This window comes from Crocodylus porosus, unplaced genomic scaffold, assembly GCF_001723895.1.
Source record: "Crocodylus porosus isolate Cpor-Errol unplaced genomic scaffold, CroPor_comp1, whole genome shotgun sequence".
NCBI classification, from domain to species: domain Eukaryota; kingdom Metazoa; phylum Chordata; order Crocodylia; family Crocodylidae; genus Crocodylus; species Crocodylus porosus.
The window spans coordinates 3,287,825-3,311,192 of NW_017728949.1; the positions used below are offsets into that span (position 1 = coordinate 3,287,825).

A 23,368-nucleotide genomic window follows, 5' to 3' on the forward strand; every position below is an offset into this window, starting at 1 on the left:
AGGGCGGCTAGGATCTGGAACCAACTTCCAAGAGAAGTGGTGCTGGCTCCTACCCTGGGGGTCTTTAAGAGGAGGCTAGATATACACCTTGCTGGGGTACACCTGTACTCTTTCCTGCAATGGCAGGGGGTTGGACTCGATGATCTGCTCAGGTCCCTTCTGACCCTAGAAACTACAGGTTTCCATAATAAGATATCAAAGAAATTGCAGCTTAGATGACTTCATCCTATTTACTTCATAGTGGTTTTAGACTACAGTGTATTCACCTACTGCTTGTCAAACTTCTTGGCAGATAGTATTCTTTATCTACGCCTTGACAAGGAATACTATCTGCCTTTGTAATGGCTTTTCATTTTTAAATATCTGAATTATCACTGTTGATTTGTAGGCAAAGAACAGCTCTGGAGAAGCACCTACAGTTCCAGCAGAAACTGCTAATGGAAGCCACTGGACTAGAACATACACAGGATATATCACGGCCATGGGTTTATTCTTATTTTCAGCTGCTCCAAATACTAGGCTTGGAGACAGCAGAAGAGAACAAATAATACTTGGATACATGGGGGAAGGAGAGTACTTGGAAGAGTCCGCTGCAATTCCTCAATCCAGTTAGAAATTCTCTTTAGTTAATGTAACCTAAGAAGTCCAAAACAGAACCTAGTGGATCCCTATTCCTTTACGTGGGAGATGCTCTTTTCTCTCATAAAGCCACTTTACTACAAACAGAAAAATAAACAAACATTCAACCTTAAACAAGATGTTCCATCAGCCAGTAGAAAATCTCTGGCAGTCGAAACTTGCCATACAATTATGTGAGGCCCATATGTGGGCCTCTTTTACCCTGTGCTATTTCATCTTTCCCACGTTCAGTGGAAGGAAGGTGTGGAAACTTTCCACATAGGAATTGTGGAAGCACAAGAACCTCAGGATTTACTTTCTGAAGGATCCCCAGCCTGCAGATTTACTTGTGCTGTTACTGATTCAAAAGTTTAAATATTTATCCCCATCAGCACCACGCAATGCTTAAGAAGCCAACAAAGACTCCAAATAAAGACTGGAAAGGTGGCAAGAGACAAGTTCTTGCTCCCACAATCACATTTGTCATGTCTTCTTCTGTACTATTTTTCTTGTTACATGCTGTCAGAGAGTATTACATTAAATGCAAACCATATTGCACAATTTCAACAAATTTAGAAAAAACCTACATATATAATCATTGAGTCTTTTATGCTGTTATCGAACTAGAGACAGACTTCATTTTAATTCAAATTCAATATGCACTAATTAGTGGTGCTAGAAGCAAAATAAATGGATTTATAGGACTTGTCCTAATTTACATAATTCCTTCAACTCTGTGCATGGAGTGCCTGCAGCTGAACCTCTTCTCATTAACATGTGCTTGATGGTATACAGGTAACTCAGAGTACAGGGGCAGTGGACACAAAGGTTGGCACAGATAGACATACACAAAAACCCTCTTTTTTAAAATGTTTGAGGCAAAGTTGAGAAGTGCAGCAACTACACAGAGCATTTCCAAAAGATAAACAACTGGTAGAGATCTTACTTCAAGCATCCAAGAGTTGGTGTTGGATGTTGTTCTAACAGTGGTTCAGACCTTGCAAATTTTCACATGTGCTTAACTTCACTACTTTGAGGAGACGCATTTAAGGTCAAACTTTAAGCACAAAATGATAAAAACTTACAGATCCTTTAACACCATAAGTTCTTTTGAGCACCAGCTGATATATTATTTTTGTACAGAACCTAACAATGCAATTCAATCTGAAAGATGTGGCATTTAGGTGCTACTATAGTAATTATTAATAGAACTTAACAGATGGCAGTGAAGAAAAATTAGCTTCCTTCCTTTGTGGAGTAAACTCAGTAGGGATAGCTCTCTGGTCTCATTTTCAATTCAACTAAATTATAATGAAAAAGAACATCTACAACTGCAAGCTATTCCATCAGATTCACTGGCAGTTCTGCTAATACACAGGCACCATTCACATATTCTACTACGGATGCAATGTTACAGACTTACAAGAAAAATGCATACCTTTTTGAAAAGTCAGATTACAATTGTTCCTCCCCCCCATCCTCTATTCCTGCCCACAGAATGCATTTGCAAAGGCCAACCCCTCTTTTCAGCTAATAGGACTGCCCGAATCACATTTTCAGATGAAAAATGCTCCTATCCAGACACTAACTCCTTCCAGAGAGATTTCAAATGTCTGCATACGGTATGTAATAGGTCTGTTGGAAATGCAGATTTTGTCACTATATTTAAAATTCGAAGGGTAATCTCCATTAAAGTTAGTCATCGGTCTGTGCAACCTATTATTCTACAAGAAATATGAGTTCAGTTTCCAGGTATGTCTTCTACCTAAAGTTTCCCACTGTTACACCGTCAGTCAGAAAGTAATGCCGCAACCAATATTACTGAGAAAACACTTGATCTGAGCCTTCTTTGTACATCATTACCGAGCCCACATCTGTTTTTCAACTTAGTCTCCTCCCTCAGTGGCCTTTTTCTGCCCCCCCCCCAGCAAACCAGGGCATGTGTCTGGCATTGTCTGACGGTAAGAAAGTAATGCCTACTAATTTTTATCTCCAGAGCTAGGCATAAACAGGGAGTGAGTTTTTCTTCATTTCTTGCCTGAGGCCACAGTAAACCCAGGGATCTATGAAGTTCCATCAGTTTCTGAAGGAGCTAAAATATCATATTCAAAGAACCTGCTCCAACAGTGAGGTGTTGCTTCTGCCCACTTGCCCACAGCAGTTTGCGTACAACAGAGGTAATACCCTTGTCTGGATAGACTGTACTACCCCATCTTTTGTACAACCTGGAGAACAAAGGACAGACTGAGAGGCAATATTTTGGAGGTGACTGAGCAATGGGATGGTGGCTACACAATAAGGACAAGGTCTTTTAAATCAGATATAAGCCCTTGTTCACTTGTGGAAAAATGGTAATTTAAGAAGACTGCATTGAAAAACAGCAGTATGGTCAGTGATGAATCCAGTGACCTACTAAATTCACAGCAGAAGTAGAGTGCATGGCAGCTCCTTTAATCTTGTATGTTCCCCCACATGCATTTCATCCTTTCCCCTCTTGCTGATTAATGGAGGGCCCCACCACTCCCTCCTGTTCATCAGGGAAGCTAAAACTGTGGCTTTAAACATGGCATTGTTTCTGCCTCCCTGCCAGTTAACAGCAAACAGCAGTGCCATATGGTGCCTATCAGTGGCACGAAGCAAAAACGGTGTCATATTTAAAACCACAGTTTTAGCCTTGGAGGAGCATAATGGAACCAGCAAGATTAAAGGAGCCACAGAGCACCCCACTTCTGCTGCGAATTCAATAGGCCCCTGGCTGATGATGTAAAAACATTCCATGCAAGCTTAAATGTTTTTCAGTAATACCTGGCTAAGAGGGGGGGGAAAAAAAAAAGGACGAGTTACTTTGACTAATCCTCATAGATGCACTACTACAGAGCAAGCAGAGATCTAAGCAGTAGGCTATCTAACAGTTCAGAGCAAGTTGAATGGATAAATTATGGTTAGTCACCAGCATGTCTGGAACAGTCAAGTTTTTAGGAAAAAATTCTAGTAAAGAAAGGACCTTGGCATTCTCACAAGCATCCCACTGAAGTTGCAATTCCATAAACACCTCAACAGTAAGCCCACCAGCCACCATACTGAGAGTTTTCTATGCCATCCTTTTTCAAGTGGAAAATATAAATCACCATGTAAAACAAAAGAGAAGGGAGGAGCTGGAGAAACCAAATATGATGGTCTAGTAATGATGGAGCCAGCCGGGGACTTGAGACACAAGTCTAATCCCCAGTCCTGTAACAGACTAAGTTATCCTCTCAGTGCTTCAGTTGCCCATCTACACAGGGATCTCACCACCACCCCATTTCAGAGGGCTGTTGTGAGGATACATTCACTAAGCAAACAGAGGTGTTCAGATACCAAGGCAACGATGACTGTGTATGTGACAAATGTATCTATTTTAGGTGTTCTGTAAAACACTGAATGCTCCAAGGAAATGGTATTTTGCCCCATCATGTGTAATATTGGTGGTCAATTGTTGCCAATACATACTTTTTCCTTTGTAAGAATGCTTTGGTTAAACATAACACTTAAAAAATCCCATATTCTCTGAAGTTTTGTAAACAAAAATTTTAATCTTTAAAAAAAATGATTTAGTGCGACTATGTGTACAAAAAAAGTGTAATACTAGATAAGAAATGGGACACTGAAACCACAAGCATGAAAGGAAGTCCATTTATAATTTTACAATGAGCACTGTAAGAAACTTGATTCAAAACCCACTTCTAATATATGAGTATACCACTGCTAAAATACATGTTTTAAAGTGAGTTTAGAATTCTATTAATAAGTTTGTTTGTTTTTTAAACGAAATAAATCCCATTTATTTGTGGGATATATTAAGCAGAAGGACAGCAGTGCACTTCTTCCTGTACTGCCAAGCCAACCCACCTTCCTGAATTTTAGGACCCATTCTGGTATGAGTCAATTCAGGCTATGCCTTGTCATGATTTTGTCTAGCTGTTGAGTACCAATAGGAGTAACCACTATGGTGGTACCTCTTCAAATATGGATACCTGGTTAGAAATTGCTGTAAGCTCACATCTCATTTTAGATGAGACGTTCACTCATCTGACAGTAATTAATTTAGGACACTACTGACTTGTGCCATGAGATGCAATGACCTAGAGGTAAGATATTAATGACGTGTTTAATAGTCCCTTCCCAAGTTACAGGATACAAGCTAACCTCTAAACTTTAGAATTTAAAATTTAACATGAAGCTGCAGTGTGTATATTTACATATGTTTTTAACATCATCAGAGCAGTATAGAAACAGTTAGTTTCAAGAAAAAGGAATGCTGATTACTGTTTAAAACAATTAGTGAAAAGTTAATACTTGGAGAGAGCAGGGAACAAAAGACTATTAGTTTACAGGGTAAATTTTTCTGGTTATAATATTTTCTGGTTCTGGTCTCATTTACTAGACAGCCATGTTCCACTTTTTATTGTTTTCCACTTAGTTTCTTGCTCTCTTATCTCCAAATATTTGAAAAGAAAATGCAAATTGTTGCTGTTTATAAAACTGTTTTTTCTTGTTTATTTTAATGAAGCTGGTACAGACAATGTCCATTCAAAACCCATGTCCCAGGCCAAAAGTACAAACACGAGCATCTAAAATAATACCAGTTGTCTGCTGTGTACATTCTTGCATGAATGCCTGTGTATTAGTTGCTATATGGAAGTTAGAACTTTCTTGGGCTCCTCTGTCAACGTTAAGGATTTTCAATTTTGTCTTCAGTGAAGCCATCTCTGGAATAAGGTAGATGACACCAGTTCTTACTTATCCATTTCCAACTGAACAGTCTTCTTTCCTGGGCCATCAGCACAATTTAAGGAAAACAGTGCTGAATTATGGAAACAATTTCTTCGCCATTTGATTTTCTGAAAAACTTCATCTCCCACTGAAAGTTATAGTCCAGGAGTGAAACAGTCACATATCAAAACTTCAGGGCCGATACAGAAGTCATTAAGAACACTTGCACATCTGGTAGATGTTACAACCATCGTGCCCGAAACGCACGCTCCCAGTGAATATACAAATGCATGTGTGTATGCATATTTTTAAAAGGGTGGGCAGATTGGGGGCAGGGGGAGGCAGGGCTGCAGTCGGATCACAAGAGTTCAACACAATGAGAAACAGAAATGATAGTGTATAATGGAGCACGAGAATTCAAAATACCAGACTTTGCAAATAAACTCCCAGAGATGGGATGCCAGTTTCAATTCAGTGTTGAACGCCACATTACAAAAGAACTATTATTTAAAAATAAAAAAGGATTAAGGGGAAAGAAAAAACAAACAGAAGGATCTAAACTGCTGAATGACCTCCTGTCTGTTCCTGATAGACTTCAATCACATCTTCCTCCTCCATCCCCAGCTGTAAGAATAAGGAGGGTGGGGGGGGAAAAACACAAAAATGGTTACCAGTCATATATGTCAAGGAGCTACAGACAATCTGAACCAAGGTAAGAGTGTTAAATGATTGGATGGAGGAAGAAAACATTTCCTCAAAGGACAAAAGGGTGAAAAAATATATAATCCTGAATCAGTATCTCATTAGCCAAAACTAATGAGTTTATTTAGTCCTCTTCCCTAAGTCCCATGTTTCATCTTTGTGGTACATCTAGGTCAAAGTCAGCAACATTGTCTAGGGAGATCAAGTCTATTTCCAGAGCAGTAAACAGCATTATCCAAGAGCACATTTGCTATATGCATACATTTGCTACCTATTAATGCAATATATAGGTATTTACTTTTTTAATTTTATTCTTCTTGCGTAACTGTATACATAAACCATTAAGTTTCGGAGCCATTTGGCTAACTTGTGTAACAAAGCATTTTCACCTCTAGGGCCTCAGCTGAAATCTAAAGTTTTCAATTAATAGCTTGCTTCCAACTCTTCCCCCAAGCAAACAAAGTTTAAAATGACTATATTGACAATATATAATCCTATTTCTGATCCCCAAAGGTCACTGTTATGGTATAAACACTGAAACAGAAACAACATTTGCAACAATTAAGATACAAATCATATGAATAAGGAATAGAGCTGGAGTTTGTATACATTTCTTTATGATAAAAATGACTCATCTGTTTGTTTTAAAAATAAAAAACAAACAAAAGAATGAAGGCACTGGCTAAAGCAAAACCCCTAGAGATAAGTACTACCCTTTTTTATTTCTAGTTATGCCCGGGGAGCATTTTCTTTCTTTCTTTTTTTTTTTTTTTTTTTGAAGTGTCCCCTGTCATTTTCCAGAAAGAAAAGGAACTCACCTCTTTGGGGGTATGATTATCGGTAATTCTCTGACCCTCAAAGAGGAACCTGAGTGAATTCATTGGAACTCCCTAAAAAACAACACACGCACAAAACACAAACAAATAAGCCTTAGTAAAACCCATCTGGTACATAAATAAGTTTTCCAAGTCCTTGCTTCTAACGAAAGTTGAAGATGAGACCTCAACCCCTGGATGTGTAAGGGTCTCAAATATTCGTATTTAACTGCACACCAACTACACTGGTTAAGTTAAGCTGAATGTTACCTTTAAAATTACAGCTTTACTCTGAAATCAAACTAGACCTCTGAATTCATCTCCATTACCAGATGATGTTTTTTTCAGTTTACAAGTTGGCTTTTTTAAAGCCTTCCACCCTCCCCCACCAAATTCAGCCTAGGATTTGACGGTCGGATTGGGTTCCTTCTGACCTGCATATCACCCATAAGAAATGAGAGCAGGATTTTTATGTGAATGATGTGCTTTCCTGCACTCCTCCCATTCCCAGCTCGATATCAGCACAAGTAGACTAGACATATCCCTCTGCCTTCCTCTAGAGGGGAAGTTGCACACAGTTTTGGTAGAAAACAGCGCTGGAGGCCATTCGAGTTAAGTCATCCAATCAATGTGGTTGTGGTAGTGGTTAAGTGCATGAGTGTAGGAGCAGAAGGTATGAATGGTTAAAGATGTTATTTTTTCTTTTCCTTTTGTGATTTTGATACGTTATGCACAGACCAACCTTAGATGAAATACAAAACAGTTGTCTGCATGAGTTTCCTAATCACCCCCAGGATTAAATCAAAACCTCCAACAAAGCAGCTGGCAGCTTCATAAAGCCTGATCTTTGTGTAAGTGTCTAATTAGTTCAGGACCTCTGTTCTGCAGCAAGCTATGCACTTTCACAGAAGAACTCTCCAAGCACCCCAAGAGACCCTGTATCAGAAAGAGGTCTTCATGTCTTGGTCAGAAGTCTTCACCTAAAACAAAATATAAATACTCCCTGCACTGGAAAACCTGACACACTTCTATTAGAATGATTCATGGCATCAGTGGGGCATTAAAAAAAGCATAGGCAGCATCTTTCCTAAAGGGTTCAAAAATTGACATCTGTTTGCTCTGGAAAGCTAAGTCAAGTTTTTGACATCAGCTAGAAACAGCACAACCAAGTCTGCTTATTATAAGTGGAAGTGGGCTTGTTTTTTTAAAAAGTCACTTTAATTTTTTGAGTGTTACGGGTTGCGCTTTTTTGGGCTTGTTCTATTTAGAGGTCACTTATTTAGAGGTCAGCCCCTGGCATGGATCTTTGAGAGTTCTGGGTGCTCTGGTGAAGTGCCCAATGATTGGAAGAGGGCCAATGTCGTACCTATCTTCAAGAAATGAAGGAAAGTAGATCCAGCAAACTACAGCCCCATCAGCCTGACTTCTATCTGAAAAGACTATCAAGGAGGACATCCTTAACAGACTAGCTGAAGGCAATATCCTGAGGGATACCAAGCATGGGTTTGTTGCAGGTAGGTCTTGCTTGACCAATCTCATTTCCTTTTATGATCAGGTGACTTATCCCCTGGACAAGGGGGAAGAGATCGATTTTGTATACCTTGACTTTAAAAAAAGCCTTTGATCTAGTATCCCACAATCACCTCTTGGCTAAACTGGTTAACTGTGGCCTTGACATCACTGCTGGCTGGGGAACTGGCTCTGTGGTAGGACCCAGAGGGTGGTGGTTGATGGGAGCCAATCGTCTTGGTGCGCTGTGACCAGTGGGGTCCCACAAGGCTCTTTCCTAGGGCCAATACTGTTTAACATCGTCATCAATGATGTGGACATTGGTGTCAGAAGCAGACTGGCCAAGTCTGCCAACGACACCAAACTCTGGGGTAAAGTATCCACACCTGATGATAGGAGGCGGATCTGAACAGACTTATGGGCGGACGAGAACCTGATGATGTTCAACACCGAAAAATGCGAGGTTCTTCACCTTGGGAGGAAAAACCTGCACCATGCTTATAGGCTAGTTAGTGCTATGCTGGTTAGCACTACAGATAAAAGGGACTTGAGGATCATCATTGACCACAAGATGAACATGAGCCTTCAGCGTGATGCTGCAGCTAATAAAGTGACCAAAACACTGGCTTGCATCCATAGATGCTTCTCAAGCAGATCCTGGGGCGTCATTCTCCCACTGCAGTTGGCCTTGGTGAGGCCACAGCTGGAGTACTGTGTCCAGTTTTGGGCTCCACAATTCAAAAGGGATGTGGAGAAGCTTGAGAGGGTGCAGAGGAGAGCCACACGCATGATCAGAGGTCAGGAAAACAGACCTCATGATGAGAGGCTGAGAGCTATGGGGCTCTTTAGCCTGGAAAAGCACAGGCTCAGGGGTGATCTGGTGGCCACCTATAAGTTTATCTGGGGTGCTCATCAGGATCTGGGGGAACGTCTGTTCACCAGAGCCCACCAAGGGATGACAAGATCGAATGGTCACAAACTCCACTGTGACCGATTCAGGCTGGACATAAGAAAGAACTTCTTCACTGTCCGAGCTCCCAAGGTTTGGAACAGACTGCCACTGGAGGCGGTTCAAACTCCTACTTTGAACGCCTTCAAGACACATTTGGATGCTTATCTTGCTGGGATCCTATGATCCCTGCTGACTTCCTGCCTCTGGGGAAGGGGGCTGGACTCGATGATCCTCCGGGGTCCCTTCCAGCCCAAATGTCTATGAAATCTATGAAATTTTGAGCTTTTGTGGGAGCAGTTTCATACTTAGTAGGGTTGGAAGCGACCTGAGCAGATCATCAAGTCCGAAACCCTGCCATGGCAGAAAAAAGTACTGGGGTCAAACGACCTCAGCAAGGTGTTTGTCTAGCCTCCTCTTAAAGACCCCAGGGTAGGAGCCAGCACCACCTTGCTTGGAAGTTGGTTCCAGATCCTAGCCACCCTGAAAGTGAAGTAGCGCCTCCTGATATCTAGCCTAGATCTACCCTCTGCCATCTTGTGACTTATTTCTAGTCACTCCTGGTAGTGCTCGGGGGAATAGGGACTCCCCCAATGCATGCTGGCCCCCTCTGACTAGTTTGTAACAGGCCACTAGATCCCTTAGCCTCTCCTCGTAGGGCCTGCCCTGCTGCCCCCTGATCATGCGAGTGGCAGTTCTGTGCAGGTCTGCTTGTGCCCTGCTCTGCTCTGCCCCCTACAGCAGCCAGAGGGATCAGGGGACACAGGGATCAGGCCTGGGCTCCCAGGGGAGGAAGGAGCTGTCCAGTCTCCCAGGCAGCTGCCTGCCAGCCCCACACCCCCACCTGCATGAGGCAGGGGATAGGGAGCTACCCAGGCTCCCAGTGAGCTGCCTGCCAGACCCACAACCCAATCTGCATGGGGCAGGGAACTTTCCTTGTTGGTACAGTCCCTCTGCAGATCAGGACATGGGGCTGGGAAGCAGCTCCCCAGGAGCCCAGACAGCCCCCCATCCCATGCTGCCTGGGTTAACCAGGAGCAATTTGCTGCCAGTCAGCTGTTTACACACAGTTAATCTAGTACCTGTATCTACAGGTACTAGCAAATGGTGCATTAGGCTAATTTACTGCACAGTAATTGCTGCACATAAGTAGACAGTGACACTTTTATTGTGCACACTAAATTAATGCACAGAAAAGTGCCTCATGTAGACACACCCACTGTGACACCCCATTATTCAGAGAAGCCACCGCCTTCTCAAAGCGAGAAAGTTCAGTAATGAAATGCTCTAGAAGGAGGGTGGGGCACCAAACTTCTACCTGTAGGCTGGGTCCAGATCTCAAACCCAGTGGATCCAGCCCACAGAACTGGGAGGCTTTAGCAGCTGGGGGCTCTCTCTATCTGCTGCCTGGCCATGGCATAAAAGCAGCAACAGCAGCAACTACAGGGTCAGAAGTGCTGGCTTGCCCTGGACCCAAGCTGGGTTGTTCCAGCCCACCACTCAAAAATGCTGCCAACCACTGCCCTAAAAGTACTAAAATCTAGTTTTGTTCACTTATTTGTACTAGTTATGGATGCAACTATATATGCATTTCCTCAATTGTTCAAAAAAGGCTTTGTCACATCATACTAAAGAACAAGAGCCGACAAATGGTGTGCTTTAATCTGCTACCTGAAGCATAATGGACTGGTTACAGTGCATACCACTAAATTAAGAGAAAAAACAACATAGGTCCAGACAAAAAAAACCTATACTATCTATATTTTTTCAGTTTTACTCTAGTTTGTCGTCTTTAAGCTGGAAAAGGACAAAAAAACCCAAACATCATAGACTAGATTATAAATTTTTTAAGGCAAATTTTAACTACTGGGACATATCAAATTAGCAGAATTAACTCAAAATCTTCAAAAATCCCAGCTTTCTATGGAGAACGTATGCTGAAAACTGAGGGCAGATGCACTGTGCTTTTCCATGTGGGCCAAACAGTAACGACAAAATTGAACCCAACCTTCCCTGTATTATTACTCGTCTGTAACTATGCCAGTACAGCTACCAAATAACCAAACACACATTCCAATATTCTGTTTTAGGCCATCAACAAAATATTAAGTAGTTTCTGATTATAAAATTTGAAATGTTATCTTCAAAAGAGGTTACAGTCATTGTACAGTAAAATTCCTTCTAAACTGCTTTGAGCAGTGGTGTTCAATGTTTCAACCCAGCACACTGAGATTGAGTCCCGGAGCCATGTGACAGGATCGGGCGTCAGACCCCCAGCACTGCTCACTTGCTGCCAAATTTCAGGACCTGTGGGAAGCCCCTTGGGCTGGATAACATAGCTCCAAGGGCCAAAGCACCTCTGGCATAGCGGAAGCCATATTAAAAATCTTCTTGCCATAGAAATGGAATGGTGACATGGGCCTGCAACTGCAGCTGAATAAAGAAACTTGAAAATGACCCCAGTTATGGGGCCAAGTTTTAGCTCAGGTGGTACGAAAAACAAAAAGTTGCTTTACGACTTTACATTATTTGTGCATGTGTACTACAGATTCAGTGGGATTATTTCACGGAAAGGATTTACCCAAGCGTGCCTTACAGTTAAGCTCCTCCTGGCAGGATTTTCACATTAGCCTGTAAATTACTTAGAATACTTTTGATACGAGATATGCAGCAAACTAAGAATACTCTTTTTAGCTTGTGTAGCAGTACATCATAGATGTACAGTACATCATACTGACCCCAAATGTACAAAGAAATGAAAACATTACATAACTGAAGTGAAGAAAAGCTATTCCACGCTTACCTTTTTCTATTCACTGTTGAAACAAATTAAGTTTTCATTAAGGTCAAAGCTGGTAAAGTAAGCCTGAAGAACACTATCAGTGGAAGAGCAGCTAATCCAAAAGCTAACCACAAATGAGACAAGATACTTTTCCAGTGGTCCAATAGTAATTTCAACAAAATCTGATCATGTACTATGCAGCAGTTCCTATTTAACAAAAGTAAGCATTTAATGCAACAGACTTAGAGGAGTCGCACATCAAATTACATAGTATTAGTTTATTACCAAGTTATTAATGATAGTAGGTACATATCCAACTCTACCCCTACATGGCCATTTAAGTATTTCACAACTGTAAGAAAATTTTACCTTAACAGTATATTAAAAAGGTAATATTTGTTTTTTTCTAAAAGCTGCCAAATCATTTTAACTAATAAATGTTAGTTTGGACAAGATCATATCTTGCTGTCCAGTGTAAATACCAGTAAGTTAATTTACTTAGGCAAACCACCACACTTGGGCTATTGTATGCATGCATGCTCCTAAGAGTCTTCCTAGTCTGCCAAAATGCTTTTACTTTAGGAAAAAGGCATGGGAAGCAAATTATTTTTTTAATGACATTTAGCCATTTCTTCCACAAACCTGTCTTTGACAGTATGATTCTTTGAGTTTCTTGAGATGCGTCGTCATTTTCACCTTGAAGTGAATTTCACTGCTGTCCTAAGAACAGAGCAGAAAGAAGTTATCCCCCTTTTTAATAACTTATTTGCTTGAAATCAGTGTTAATTTTTACACTTACCTACTATTACAAAATCTGCCAAACACTAACTTTATTACACAGCTTGACAGTTTGATGCATTTATCTTAACCCACAGCAAGTTGTCCTATTACAGGATTATATTATGACACATGTAAATGAAACTCTCCATTCACCTGGAGTCCTATTTTAAAAACAGATAGTGTCATATGGCCTGGGGTTCAGCAGACATTCTGAATTTAAAATATTAAATATCACCATACTTGAGTTCATTAGTCTTTATTTCCAGATTTATCAGCCAATGCACCTACTAAAGAAGAAAGAGGCACAAATGATCTCTGGTCTCAGGTTCCAAGAGAGAAATTAAAGCTCGCACTCCAAAATATGTAAATAAAGCCCTGCTTATTTAGAGTAAGTCAAGATACCAGCCGACTCAGTAATACAACAGTAATTTAAAGGGAAGCTTGAAAGGATTTGTTATTCCACAAATCTAGAAACCCTCATTGAAAAGTTGAAGGATTGGAGGAAAAAAAAAATGCCTATAAAGGCAAACATCTAAAAAACCTTTTGCTCTTATGGTCAACAGGCCGCATTCAGCTGCTGGATAGGCAATTGTAATTTCCAACTATATTAATAGGAGTTAAGACAGCTTATGCCAGAACTAAATTTGGTTCCCAGATTCCAGCCCACAAAGCTATCCAGCTAACAAGTCTTAACACAGACGATATTAAGAGATCTTAAATGAATTAGCAGATGAAGCAGCACTTTGTGGCTTTGTGCAGAATTACTTCAGTTCAAGGATCCCAAGACTCTCGTTACCCGAACTACTTAAAGTTATAGGCTTTACTTCAAGAGGAAAGAATAGTCACCTACAGACTCTTCTCCCCAAAACTGGTAATCAACAAACAGCTGCTTCTCTCTATCCACATACAGGAAGATGTTCTGGTTAAACATCCCACACAGAGTGAAGAAATCTGAAACTGAGTTACTGTCTTTTGTTTTCCTAAATGACTGGGGGGGGGGGGGTGGAGGGGTGACACAGGTGCTAAGGCACATGGTTGACAACCCAGAGGCTGAAAACTCGAGGCCATAGCAGAAATGCTCAGAGTGCAGCCCTGTCAGATACCAACAAGTTTGCAAATTCTACTATATATTTTGTCACAAGGACAAAAAGAGGAAGTGACTGGGCACATCATAAAAAGCAAAGAAACTGCAGAAGGTCACCTATTCTAACCCCCTAGCCCAGGCAGGAATAGCTGTCTAAAACATCCAGACAAAATGTTTACCTAACTTGTATTTAAAGAGTTCCAGTGATGGAGATTTCACAACCTCTCTAGGAAGTCTAATTCCAATGCTTAACCACCCTCACAGTTAGAAAAATACTTGCTAGTATTTAACACATATCTCCAACTTTTGCTTCCTCCTTTCTCCTGTGGGTACTAATAACAATTGATCAACTTCATTTTTGTAACATCCCCATTTTTATTTGAAGGTCATGTCCTCTAGACATAACTACTGCTCTCTAGAATAATACTAATTTCTTCAACCTGTCCTTGTAAGTTTGTTGGGCTTCTGACCTTGCTCACTTACGCTCAAGAGACTCTCCACGTTTTTACACATTTTCCTTGAAGTGCAATAGCCCCAAACTGGACACAGTACTAGGTGCTTCACCAATGCTCAACAGAAGAACACAAACACTTTCAAATGTCTTACCTAAAAGACTCCTGTTAACATATCCCAGTATGATAGTAGTGTTTTTAAGCTATACTGCCACTGACTCATGCTGTGCACTATAATCTTCTTCGTAGTATTACAGCCTAGTCAACCGTTCTCCGTTTTCCATTTCTACATTCCTCTTTTATGCTATATTTTGCACATAAGTTTATTTTTTCCAATTTGTCAAGACCATTTTTGCATCTTAATCCTGTCCTAATGCACAAGGCCTATTTGAGTCAACCACTCAAACGGCCATGTGCATTAGTGCCCCTATCTGTATGACAAGGCTAATACTAAACCAACCAGGAAGTTGCAAGGATAAATTCATTAGTCTGAGATGCCCTCAGATGACAGCTATCACTGGTAAATTAAGGAAGGTAATTTTGGGGAAAAAATGCAAATTAAAATACTGTAGGTGTCAGAATGTGTGTTCATGTGTAAAACAAGGAAATCATTTAACTACACATTCTCAAACTACCAAATACCAGCAGTAACTATGTAAAAACTCACCTGTCCAATGACTTTGAGTTTAATATATTCTCCTTCTTTCTTATCCCCCAAGTCCTCAGCGGAAGGTTTTGCTTCCTGTAAAACAAACAAACAAACAAAACATTCCCCAAAGATAGTGATAAATTCTAGGTCTTCATTATATTCATTGGACAGAAGCCCAACCACCTCTCTTACTACAATAAATCAAAATTACAAAAAGACACAAAAAAATTTCCTTCTATGCATGAAATTGGCAGCAAAAATATCATGAAAATATGCTTGTCTTCACTCTGATATATTAACTCAGAGAGTGGGGAAACACCACAGTGACAACAGCAATATCAACTTTGAATGAACAAGAGAAAAGGAAAAAGGTTGTGGGGGGAAAGGAGAAATCCAAGAGAGAAAAAAAAAAAGTGTGATTTTAGCTAAGTATAACTCCCATAGAAGAAAGACTCTGAAAACAGAAGTGTGGAGAAAGTATTAGAAGACCTCTGTTGTTTGACAAAAAAGGGTAACTAAGCAAGCAGTAAAACAAAAAAAAAAAAAAAATGTTGAATGCAGTAACAGCAGTGTAAGACCAACACCAATTCTGTTTAAAACTTGTGGCACTAAGAATACTTGCCTTCTCCCCAACTAACTCATGTCATAGCATGCTCATTATAAGCTAATCATGTAACCTTGCCTAGGACTTTTTGTTCTAAGTAATTTTTATATATTTTAAAAACAGACTCATCATTCTTAACCATGAAATATTTTTAATTTCTTTGGCTTAAAGTGTGACATTTTACAGACAAGTCTGATGAATTAACACAAGCAATAAGCTCTTCAACAAAAGGGAAACGGTAAATAACACTACCAAGTGTGTTAAGCAGAAGTTTTCACATTAATTACTGACAGGGTAGATACAAGTGAAAAAATTCCTTACATCTAGTCCCATCCTGTACATCGCTGCATACACTGAATGATGCTTGTAATTCTGCACATTCTGGTCACTGCAATTTAACATGGTACTGAAAACAATTACACCCTTACTCAATGCCTAATAAGTTCAATCAGATGCCAAATGGAGAAATGCCTCAAAAAGTGTCCCGAGAAGAAAATCTCAGACTGTAGATCATATTTCAAACCCTTTCCTTCAGTCCAGTGCTACTCAGCAGTGTAGGAAAAACAAGTAAAACATCTATAAGATCCATCCCAGATTTTTCCTCTTCAAAAATAAAGCCTCCTTTGTCCTCTTTAACATGTCCCCCACCTCTGTGCACACTGGAAATGTGCATCAACTCTCATTTCAAGGAACTACTTATAGGAGATACAAGATAGTTTGACTCCTGCACCCTCCCCTGTTCTGTTCTGTTCTGTTCTAAGTAATGTTTAAAGCCCAGGTCTTCATGCCTATTTGTCATTTACTCTAACAAAAACATAAGAAATGTATTTATATCCAACTGCTCATCACATTTAACAGGCTGTGTATAATACCACCTCTGTTTACTACCGAGGAAAACTTAATGACAAATCAGATTTCTGTCCTAGTAACATAGGACTTGATCAGAGGATCAAAATATGTTAACTCTTATAACAAGCCTACTGATTTAGCTCTCCTCAGAGTGTCTGAGCTCTTGCATGAAGTATCATAGAGCATTGTTGTCACCATGACAGCCATCTCTGGATGATACAAGTGGAAAGCAATGATCTTTAGAGACTCAATACCTGGCCACAGCTACAGCTACAGTAAAGTGACGTAAATCAAAATGCAAGCAGAGCAGAGATTTCCAGAAAATTTTCCAGTGCTTTATTTTTCTGTGGGAAATTTTCCATTTCTAAAAATTCACCGTTTCATAAAATTCATTAGTAACAATGAATGGATACCAGTAGCTGTGATGACAGACATTGCCGAGTACTGCACAAAAGAAAAACTTTGGAGCAAAGACATTTGCAGCAGAGAATATGTCTCCTCTCATGGCAGAAGGGAAACTGTACCATCCAACTGTTGTCCAGGGTTGCTTTAAGGATCTTTAAGCATTTCACCAACAGCAGCTTCTTGTGAACAGAACTGGAGGGCTTTCAGCTCAATCAAGACAAAAAAGAGGGATAGACTAACAAATGAACATACGGCTAAACTTGTTTCTAAGTCTCAAAATCTCTCGCTTCCGAAGAATCAGTCAGAAGCACAATTAGTGAAAAAGATGCAGTGTGAAGATATGTTGCCCTTGCTCATAGACTCATTGGTAAAAACATCCTTTAGCAAAAGACAATGCGGTTCAAGTAGTTCTGAATCAGATTTGCCTCAACCTGATTCTGAAATGGAACTAATAAGTAGTGCAAGTGATTCTCTAGATAGGGACAGTGAAACTGGAGGTGCTGCAATGACCTCAGTGGAGTAGTAGATGAGTGAGCAACCATGGCATATCATGCACAGTTCTTTGGGTGTGCTAAAATTAGTGTGTCAACAGTTTTCAGTGCTTTTGGGTTTTTTTTCCTTAGATTTAAGCAAACAATATAAGAAAAGTACATGCTATAGTATATTGTCCTTACATTTTTACAAGTATTCCAATAAAAATAATTCTTTCCACATAAATCTTTGAATTAGTTTGAATATAACATTTAAACCACATTAAGTGTGCTATATTTAATTTTTTCCCAATCAAATATTTCAGTTCAAATACTTGTGGCTATTAGGACAAAACTAACATGGGGGTATTTTTTTAGGGTTTTTGTTTTTTTTTTTTTTTTTTTTAACCAAATACAAGTCAAATAAATATGCTAAATCAGATCATACACTATTTAGGACACTGAAAAATTTTCCAGAAAATTCGCATCTTTGAATCGGTAAGAATTGGAAACTGAGTGTTAAACCAGCTTGACACAAAGAATGGAAGATTCAAGTCTTAGGCAACCACACAATCCATCAAATTAGAGCCTTAGCATAGATGAAAATTTTGGGTAGTCAATAATGGCATTAAATACTTCAAACAAGAGCAGGAAAATCTGGAAGACATTTACCTGTCATGAATTATAAGGGTAGAAAAGCTGAGGGTAGAGGACATGATGTCATTTAGAACTGAGGGTAACCAAAAATATGCTTCATTTGCATATTAACATCTCACAAGATGCATACAATTAATATAAACAAGTGAGTTAATATGGACCATGACTTACTGCCAAATGAATGAAGTGGGATAACTCTTCGTGTCCCCTGCAATCACAATATGGTAACTGCTGAACTTGGGAAACTTACCAGTGTTTCACTTAGGATGAAGCCAACCCAGTTTACTTTTACTTGTCACAGATCCTTCCAGGTGCATGAATAGTTACAAGTGCTTCAGCTGTTCCATGTTATCCCCACCCAGTTAAATCTTTGTTCATATAGTGGAGTCACATCATACGTGCATTTAACTTACGTAAATTCATCACATGCATATGCCCCAGAGTGCCAATTGTTTGGATTCAGCCTGCAGCTCCCCACCACAGCGTTGCGCACAGCGCCAAGCAGCTACATTGGGAGCAGCTCTGCTGGGAAGCTGTGCATGCTGGCCGGGCGGGAGTTTGGTGCAGGCTGCCCTGGGCGGGAAGGAGGGACTGTACCACTGGATGGGGGAAGGGGGACTGTACCACTGGGCAAGCCCAAGGGTAATTTTGACTATACGCGATTTTCGCCTTATGTGCTAACTTTAGAACCTAACCCCTGTGTAAGATGCGACTCCGCTGTACATACAATCAATGGCACATATCCAAGTCCACATCACTTCAAACTGAAAGGTTAGAAAACCAGTGTTCTCCACTGTATTATTGAAAAAAAAGTTTATGTTTAAATATTAGACTTTAAAGTGGCAACAGAGACCCCAAAAATACAACCCTCTGAATCAAACTCCTACCTCTTAATAAGGTCATAAAGTTTTATGCTGCTGTAAAATAATGTCTACAAGAACAAGTAGTCCAGTACTTACCTTAGACTTAGACCTTGAAGCTTAATTAATTAGTGCTTGCAAATCACTTTAAGGTCATTGGATGAAAGGCTTTAAAGTGCCAATTATTTATTATTGCACCTAATAAAACCACAAACACATTATCAGATGCTGTAATTTAATTTGCCAGTAACAATAAGTATTCAACTGGTAAGGGGATGTTGGGTTTGTTGGTTTATTTTTAAAGATATTTGAGGTTCAATTTCTATTTTTAAAAAGTAACATATGCAACAAAGACTGTCTTCTTTAACTATAATAGACTGCCACACTGTAACTGCTGACACTTAAACTAGCTCACATGTTTTAATTTATGCATTTTACTTGTACTCCTAGCAGTCTGCTATATTACAGGTAAGAAGATGCTCCCTGAAGCTAGCATTTTGCCGATTCATCCATTTCCACCTTAGAAATAAAGCTGCTTTTGTTGATCCTCTGAAATCCTTATTTTCCCTTTGTTAATTACCTGTGCCCAAGTAATCCCCAATCCACAACTCAGACAGTAAAACCTGTAGAGCCCTTGAGAACAGATTCCTGTGATTGTGAGCGAAGTTAAAACTAAGGTTGACAGGGATGTAGTGTTACCTGATGCCCGTCTACATCACAGAAGGTCAATCTTTTTTTGCCCCACGCCCTCCCCAAATGCCACTCCAGTCCCCTTCCCCTGCCCAAACTGTTGCTCTGCTTTCTGTTCCCTTCTCCTGTGATCCCTGCCCAATTTCTTGCTCTGCTTTCTCCTCCCTGTCATACCTGCTGCTGCCTATCCCCTCCCTGATTTGAACCAGGTGCCACACAGAGGCTGCTTGTGCCACTTATGGCACACATGCCGCAAGTTAACCACCCCTAGTCTACATTATGGAGCTACTGCCACTATAACAATGCTGGCATAGCTATGTCAGCAGAGCCCCCTAGTGGAGGCCCAGAAGGGTTTCTTTCCCCGTTTTACAAAGCTCCCACCCCCATCCCACAGAAAGAAGTACAGCATACCTCACAGGAAGATTTGATCTTTCTGTACCCCATAGCCAACATAACTATAGTGACAAAACTTTGCTGAGTAAACTAGACCTTGCTCAGTATTGTTGCTCATGGGCCTGGAAAGGCTAGGAACCACTGGTCTCCATACCTATCCCCTAGAACTTTATTTTCACTATTCTGGGATCACAACTAAGATTCATATATTTATTACTTTTTGTCTGCTCTTGACCTTTTTTCTTAGGAAAGAGGCATTTTCTTTCCCCAGTACAAAAAACAATCCACACACAATACCTCTCCCCAACCAAAAATAAAAGCAAAACAAAAATAACTTTAAGCCAACTATATCCTATTGTTTACACTAAGGCAGGCCATAAAACACTAACTACTATTATTCTAAGCCTACATTTTTCCCCTCAAAATGAACTGTAAAAAATGAACTCAACTTATATGCAGAATCAAACTATAACTTAGTTCCCAACATGCTAAACTTTTGTACTTCATATTTTTATTGCATATTCAAAAATACAAGTCAGCATTTTGGGGGGGAGGGGTCAGTTTTCATTTTAATATTTCTAACGTGCACACACTCCCAAAATGAGGGGAATAACTGTAGGTTTTCAAGCAACATAGCTAATTCCAAGAAAATGTAATACAACTTAACCATATTTCTGCTGTCATCAAGAACAGACTTTACTCTGGCCACATGGTCACTGGTTTAAATGACAGTAACCAAAAAACAGTAAAATTAAGCATAGGCTTAAATGTCTGTAGGCTTTACCATGCCTGCATAGTAAACTTACTGTGCCCAGCAGCAGGTTCTTCAAGCACACTATTCTGTTCCGGACCAGAAGTAGGGCTGCCACATCTCTGAGGTACCAGTTACAAGTTACTTAGTGTGAGAGAAGATTAACTGGCTCTTCTAAAGAGTAAACTTTATGTACCATGTGGGCATAGCTCATCACTTTTATTTGGAGACACCCCAACAGGAGCAAAACAGCGTGCTTGAGAACACTGATCCCAAATACAGCGAGTTTACCATGTAGAAAAGGCATACATACCCTAAATTGTAGACTATTACATGCAATCTAAAATATTATGCACTATAAGTACTTCTACTCATTAAGCACACACGAGTCTTTGCAAGACCTGTGCCTTAGAAATGAATACCTACTGAAGGCTGCTGTTTGTAAGACAACAAAAGCTTTATTCAGAGCAGACACAGTTGGAATCTAATGAATGAAGCATAGTGATTTTCTGAGATGCTAAGACAACCGGCAAGTTATCCATGTTTTTATTAGCCTCAAATTAAAAATGAAAAAACAGATCTTTAAAATAAGGCTGAATCCTGGAACTATTAACAACCTGAATAGCTCTTATTCATGAAAGCAGTGGCATCAGCATCAGTGGAACGATTTACAGAGGTAAAGAAAATGAGAAAACAAGTTTACAAAATTTGGCCCTTTCCCCCTCTTGCTCCTTTATAACGCCATCTTATAATTCCTGCATTTTCTTTGAGCCTGATCTGGATAGGGAACTTGTTCTCACCACCACCACTGATAGACAGCCACCTAACACAGCTGTACCAGCACAAACATTTAACAAAGACAAGGAATGCCATTATTTGTACTAGATGAGTTACCTTACTTCCAAGCTGAAGAAAAAGTCAACTTATATAAATAGTCATTTTCCCTATCTACAACAGGAACATTACACTATCGGTAGCAGTGTCAGTAACTGGGACAAGTTCTCAATCCAGAAAATGGTGCCTGGTAAATTCACTTTTAATTTCTGACCATTTTTAATTTTCTGGCAGTCGAGCTAACAGAATTTCTAAGCTTTTTCATTTCACTCACCATCCTCTTTATAACACTTCTTTGTATTTCATTATAACATCCTTTTTTATTATTATTATTTAAAAGCCATTATGATGATCAAATCTTCAGCCACAAAAAACAGGACAGAAAAATAACAAACTCAAATTGCAAGAAGGAAGAAGTAGGTTAGATATTAGGAAGGGCTGTACCTATGAGAGTGGCAAAACCCCAGAACGGATTACCTAGGCAGGTTGTGGAATTTCTTTTACTACAAGTTTTTAAGCACAGATTAGCTGCACATTTATCTGGGATGGTTTAGACCAGGGGTGTCAAACTCTCTTGGTCCTCTGGTCTGATCTGGGCTGTGAAGAGCCTTGCAAACTGGATTCAGACCCAACTCTGGCAGTCCAGTGAGCAACAGCAGTGTTAACTGGCACATGTTCCTCAGCTGCTGTGTCACCCAGAGAGACACAGGGATTAACAGCTGTCACTCATCCTGAAAGGAGCTCCACATGCCATAGTTCAGTGGTGGGCTCACCATGGGCTGCATCTTGACATCTCTGGTTTAGACAGAGATGACTATGCCTAGAGCAGGGAACTAGGTGATGTCCTGAGGTCCTTTCCTTCCCTACTTTTCTCAAATTTTTGGAAGACAGGCAGGATAGTATGGCACCATATAGACTAGCTTGTTCAGAGACCTGAGTTTTTATAGGTTTTTTGTGGATGAAGGCTCAGGCCTCTCCACACAAGTTAGGCTCCAAGGCAGTGGTTCCCAACCAGGGACTGCAGCATCCTAGGATGCCTTGAGACCCTCTCAGAGGGTGGGGGACCATGCCATGTTGGCCTGGCATGCTGCACTAACAGGATGGCCGAGATGAACCCACAGATTTCAAATAGGAATCTACAGCATTAATACCACCCTGCCTTGCTGTGGGCTCTCTCAGTTCTTTGCAAGAAAACGACTTTTGTGTCATTTTATTTTTTGGCTGCAAGAAAAAGACTGAAGAGGGAAAAGGATGTTGCGCAGGAAGGGATGGGGGGGAAGTTGTGAGGGAATAAGTCCACTGACGAGGGCTTCATATGGGGAACCCACAGTGTAAAAAGGTCGAGACCCACCGCCCCCGTCTCCCTGATCCGCTTAGGAGGAAGGCGCCGACGCGTCCCCAACGCCGCCGGGCTTTGCCCCCCGCGCTGGGGGGCCTTGCGCCCCCGCAGCCAGTCCGCAGCGCCGCGCCCAGCCGCAGACCGGGAAGGCGGCCCGGAGGCCGGCTCGAGTCGCAGCCCGCGCCTCCCCGGCCGGCCCGGAACAACCGAGGCTCCGGTTGCCGCCGAGGCCGGGGCGCGGGCCTGGCCCAAGCCTCCTCGCTCAGCTCCTCCACCCCGCCGGCCCCCCGCGCACCTGGTCAGACATGGCTTCGCCCCTGGTCGCGGCAGCTCGGGCGGCCCCGGGAATCGCGGCTCTTTTCTCTCCCCCACAGCACAACACAGGCCAGGACCGGGACTTCCGGCGCGGCTGACGTCACGTCCG

At 40.9% G+C, this 23,368-nt stretch overlaps 2 protein-coding genes across 8 annotated transcripts in view; one reads left to right on the forward strand and one right to left on the reverse strand.

Moving 5' to 3' along the window:
• KIAA2012 (KIAA2012 ortholog) overlaps nucleotides 1-1,322 on the forward strand; it is a 102,777-nt gene extending 101,455 nt beyond the window's left edge. For all 6 annotated transcript variants that reach the window (XM_019554519.1, XM_019554520.1, XM_019554522.1 and 3 more), the window contains one exon: nucleotides 389-1,322. In XM_019554519.1, the coding sequence (XP_019410064.1) occupies nucleotides 389-548 (160 nt within the window). In that variant the 3' untranslated portion in view covers nucleotides 549-1,322. The remainder of the gene's footprint in view (nucleotides 1-388) is intronic.
• A 2,875-nt stretch (nucleotides 1,323-4,197) lies between these two features.
• Nucleotides 4,198-23,368, reverse strand: SUMO1 (small ubiquitin-like modifier 1). Of its 2 annotated transcripts, none has more exons than XM_019553816.1 (5): nucleotides 23,240-23,368; nucleotides 15,111-15,185; nucleotides 12,770-12,847; nucleotides 6,891-6,962; nucleotides 4,198-5,994 (listed from the first exon to the last, which is right to left on the reverse strand). In XM_019553816.1, exons 1-5 carry the CDS (start codon nucleotides 23,249-23,251, stop codon nucleotides 5,926-5,928), a joined length of 306 nt encoding a protein of 101 aa, XP_019409361.1. In that variant the 5' UTR covers nucleotides 23,252-23,368; the 3' UTR covers nucleotides 4,198-5,925. The 2 variants fall into 2 exon arrangements, with proteins under 2 accessions (XP_019409361.1, XP_019409362.1); XM_019553817.1 differs by lacking the exon at nucleotides 23,240-23,368 and adding an exon at nucleotides 20,688-20,750.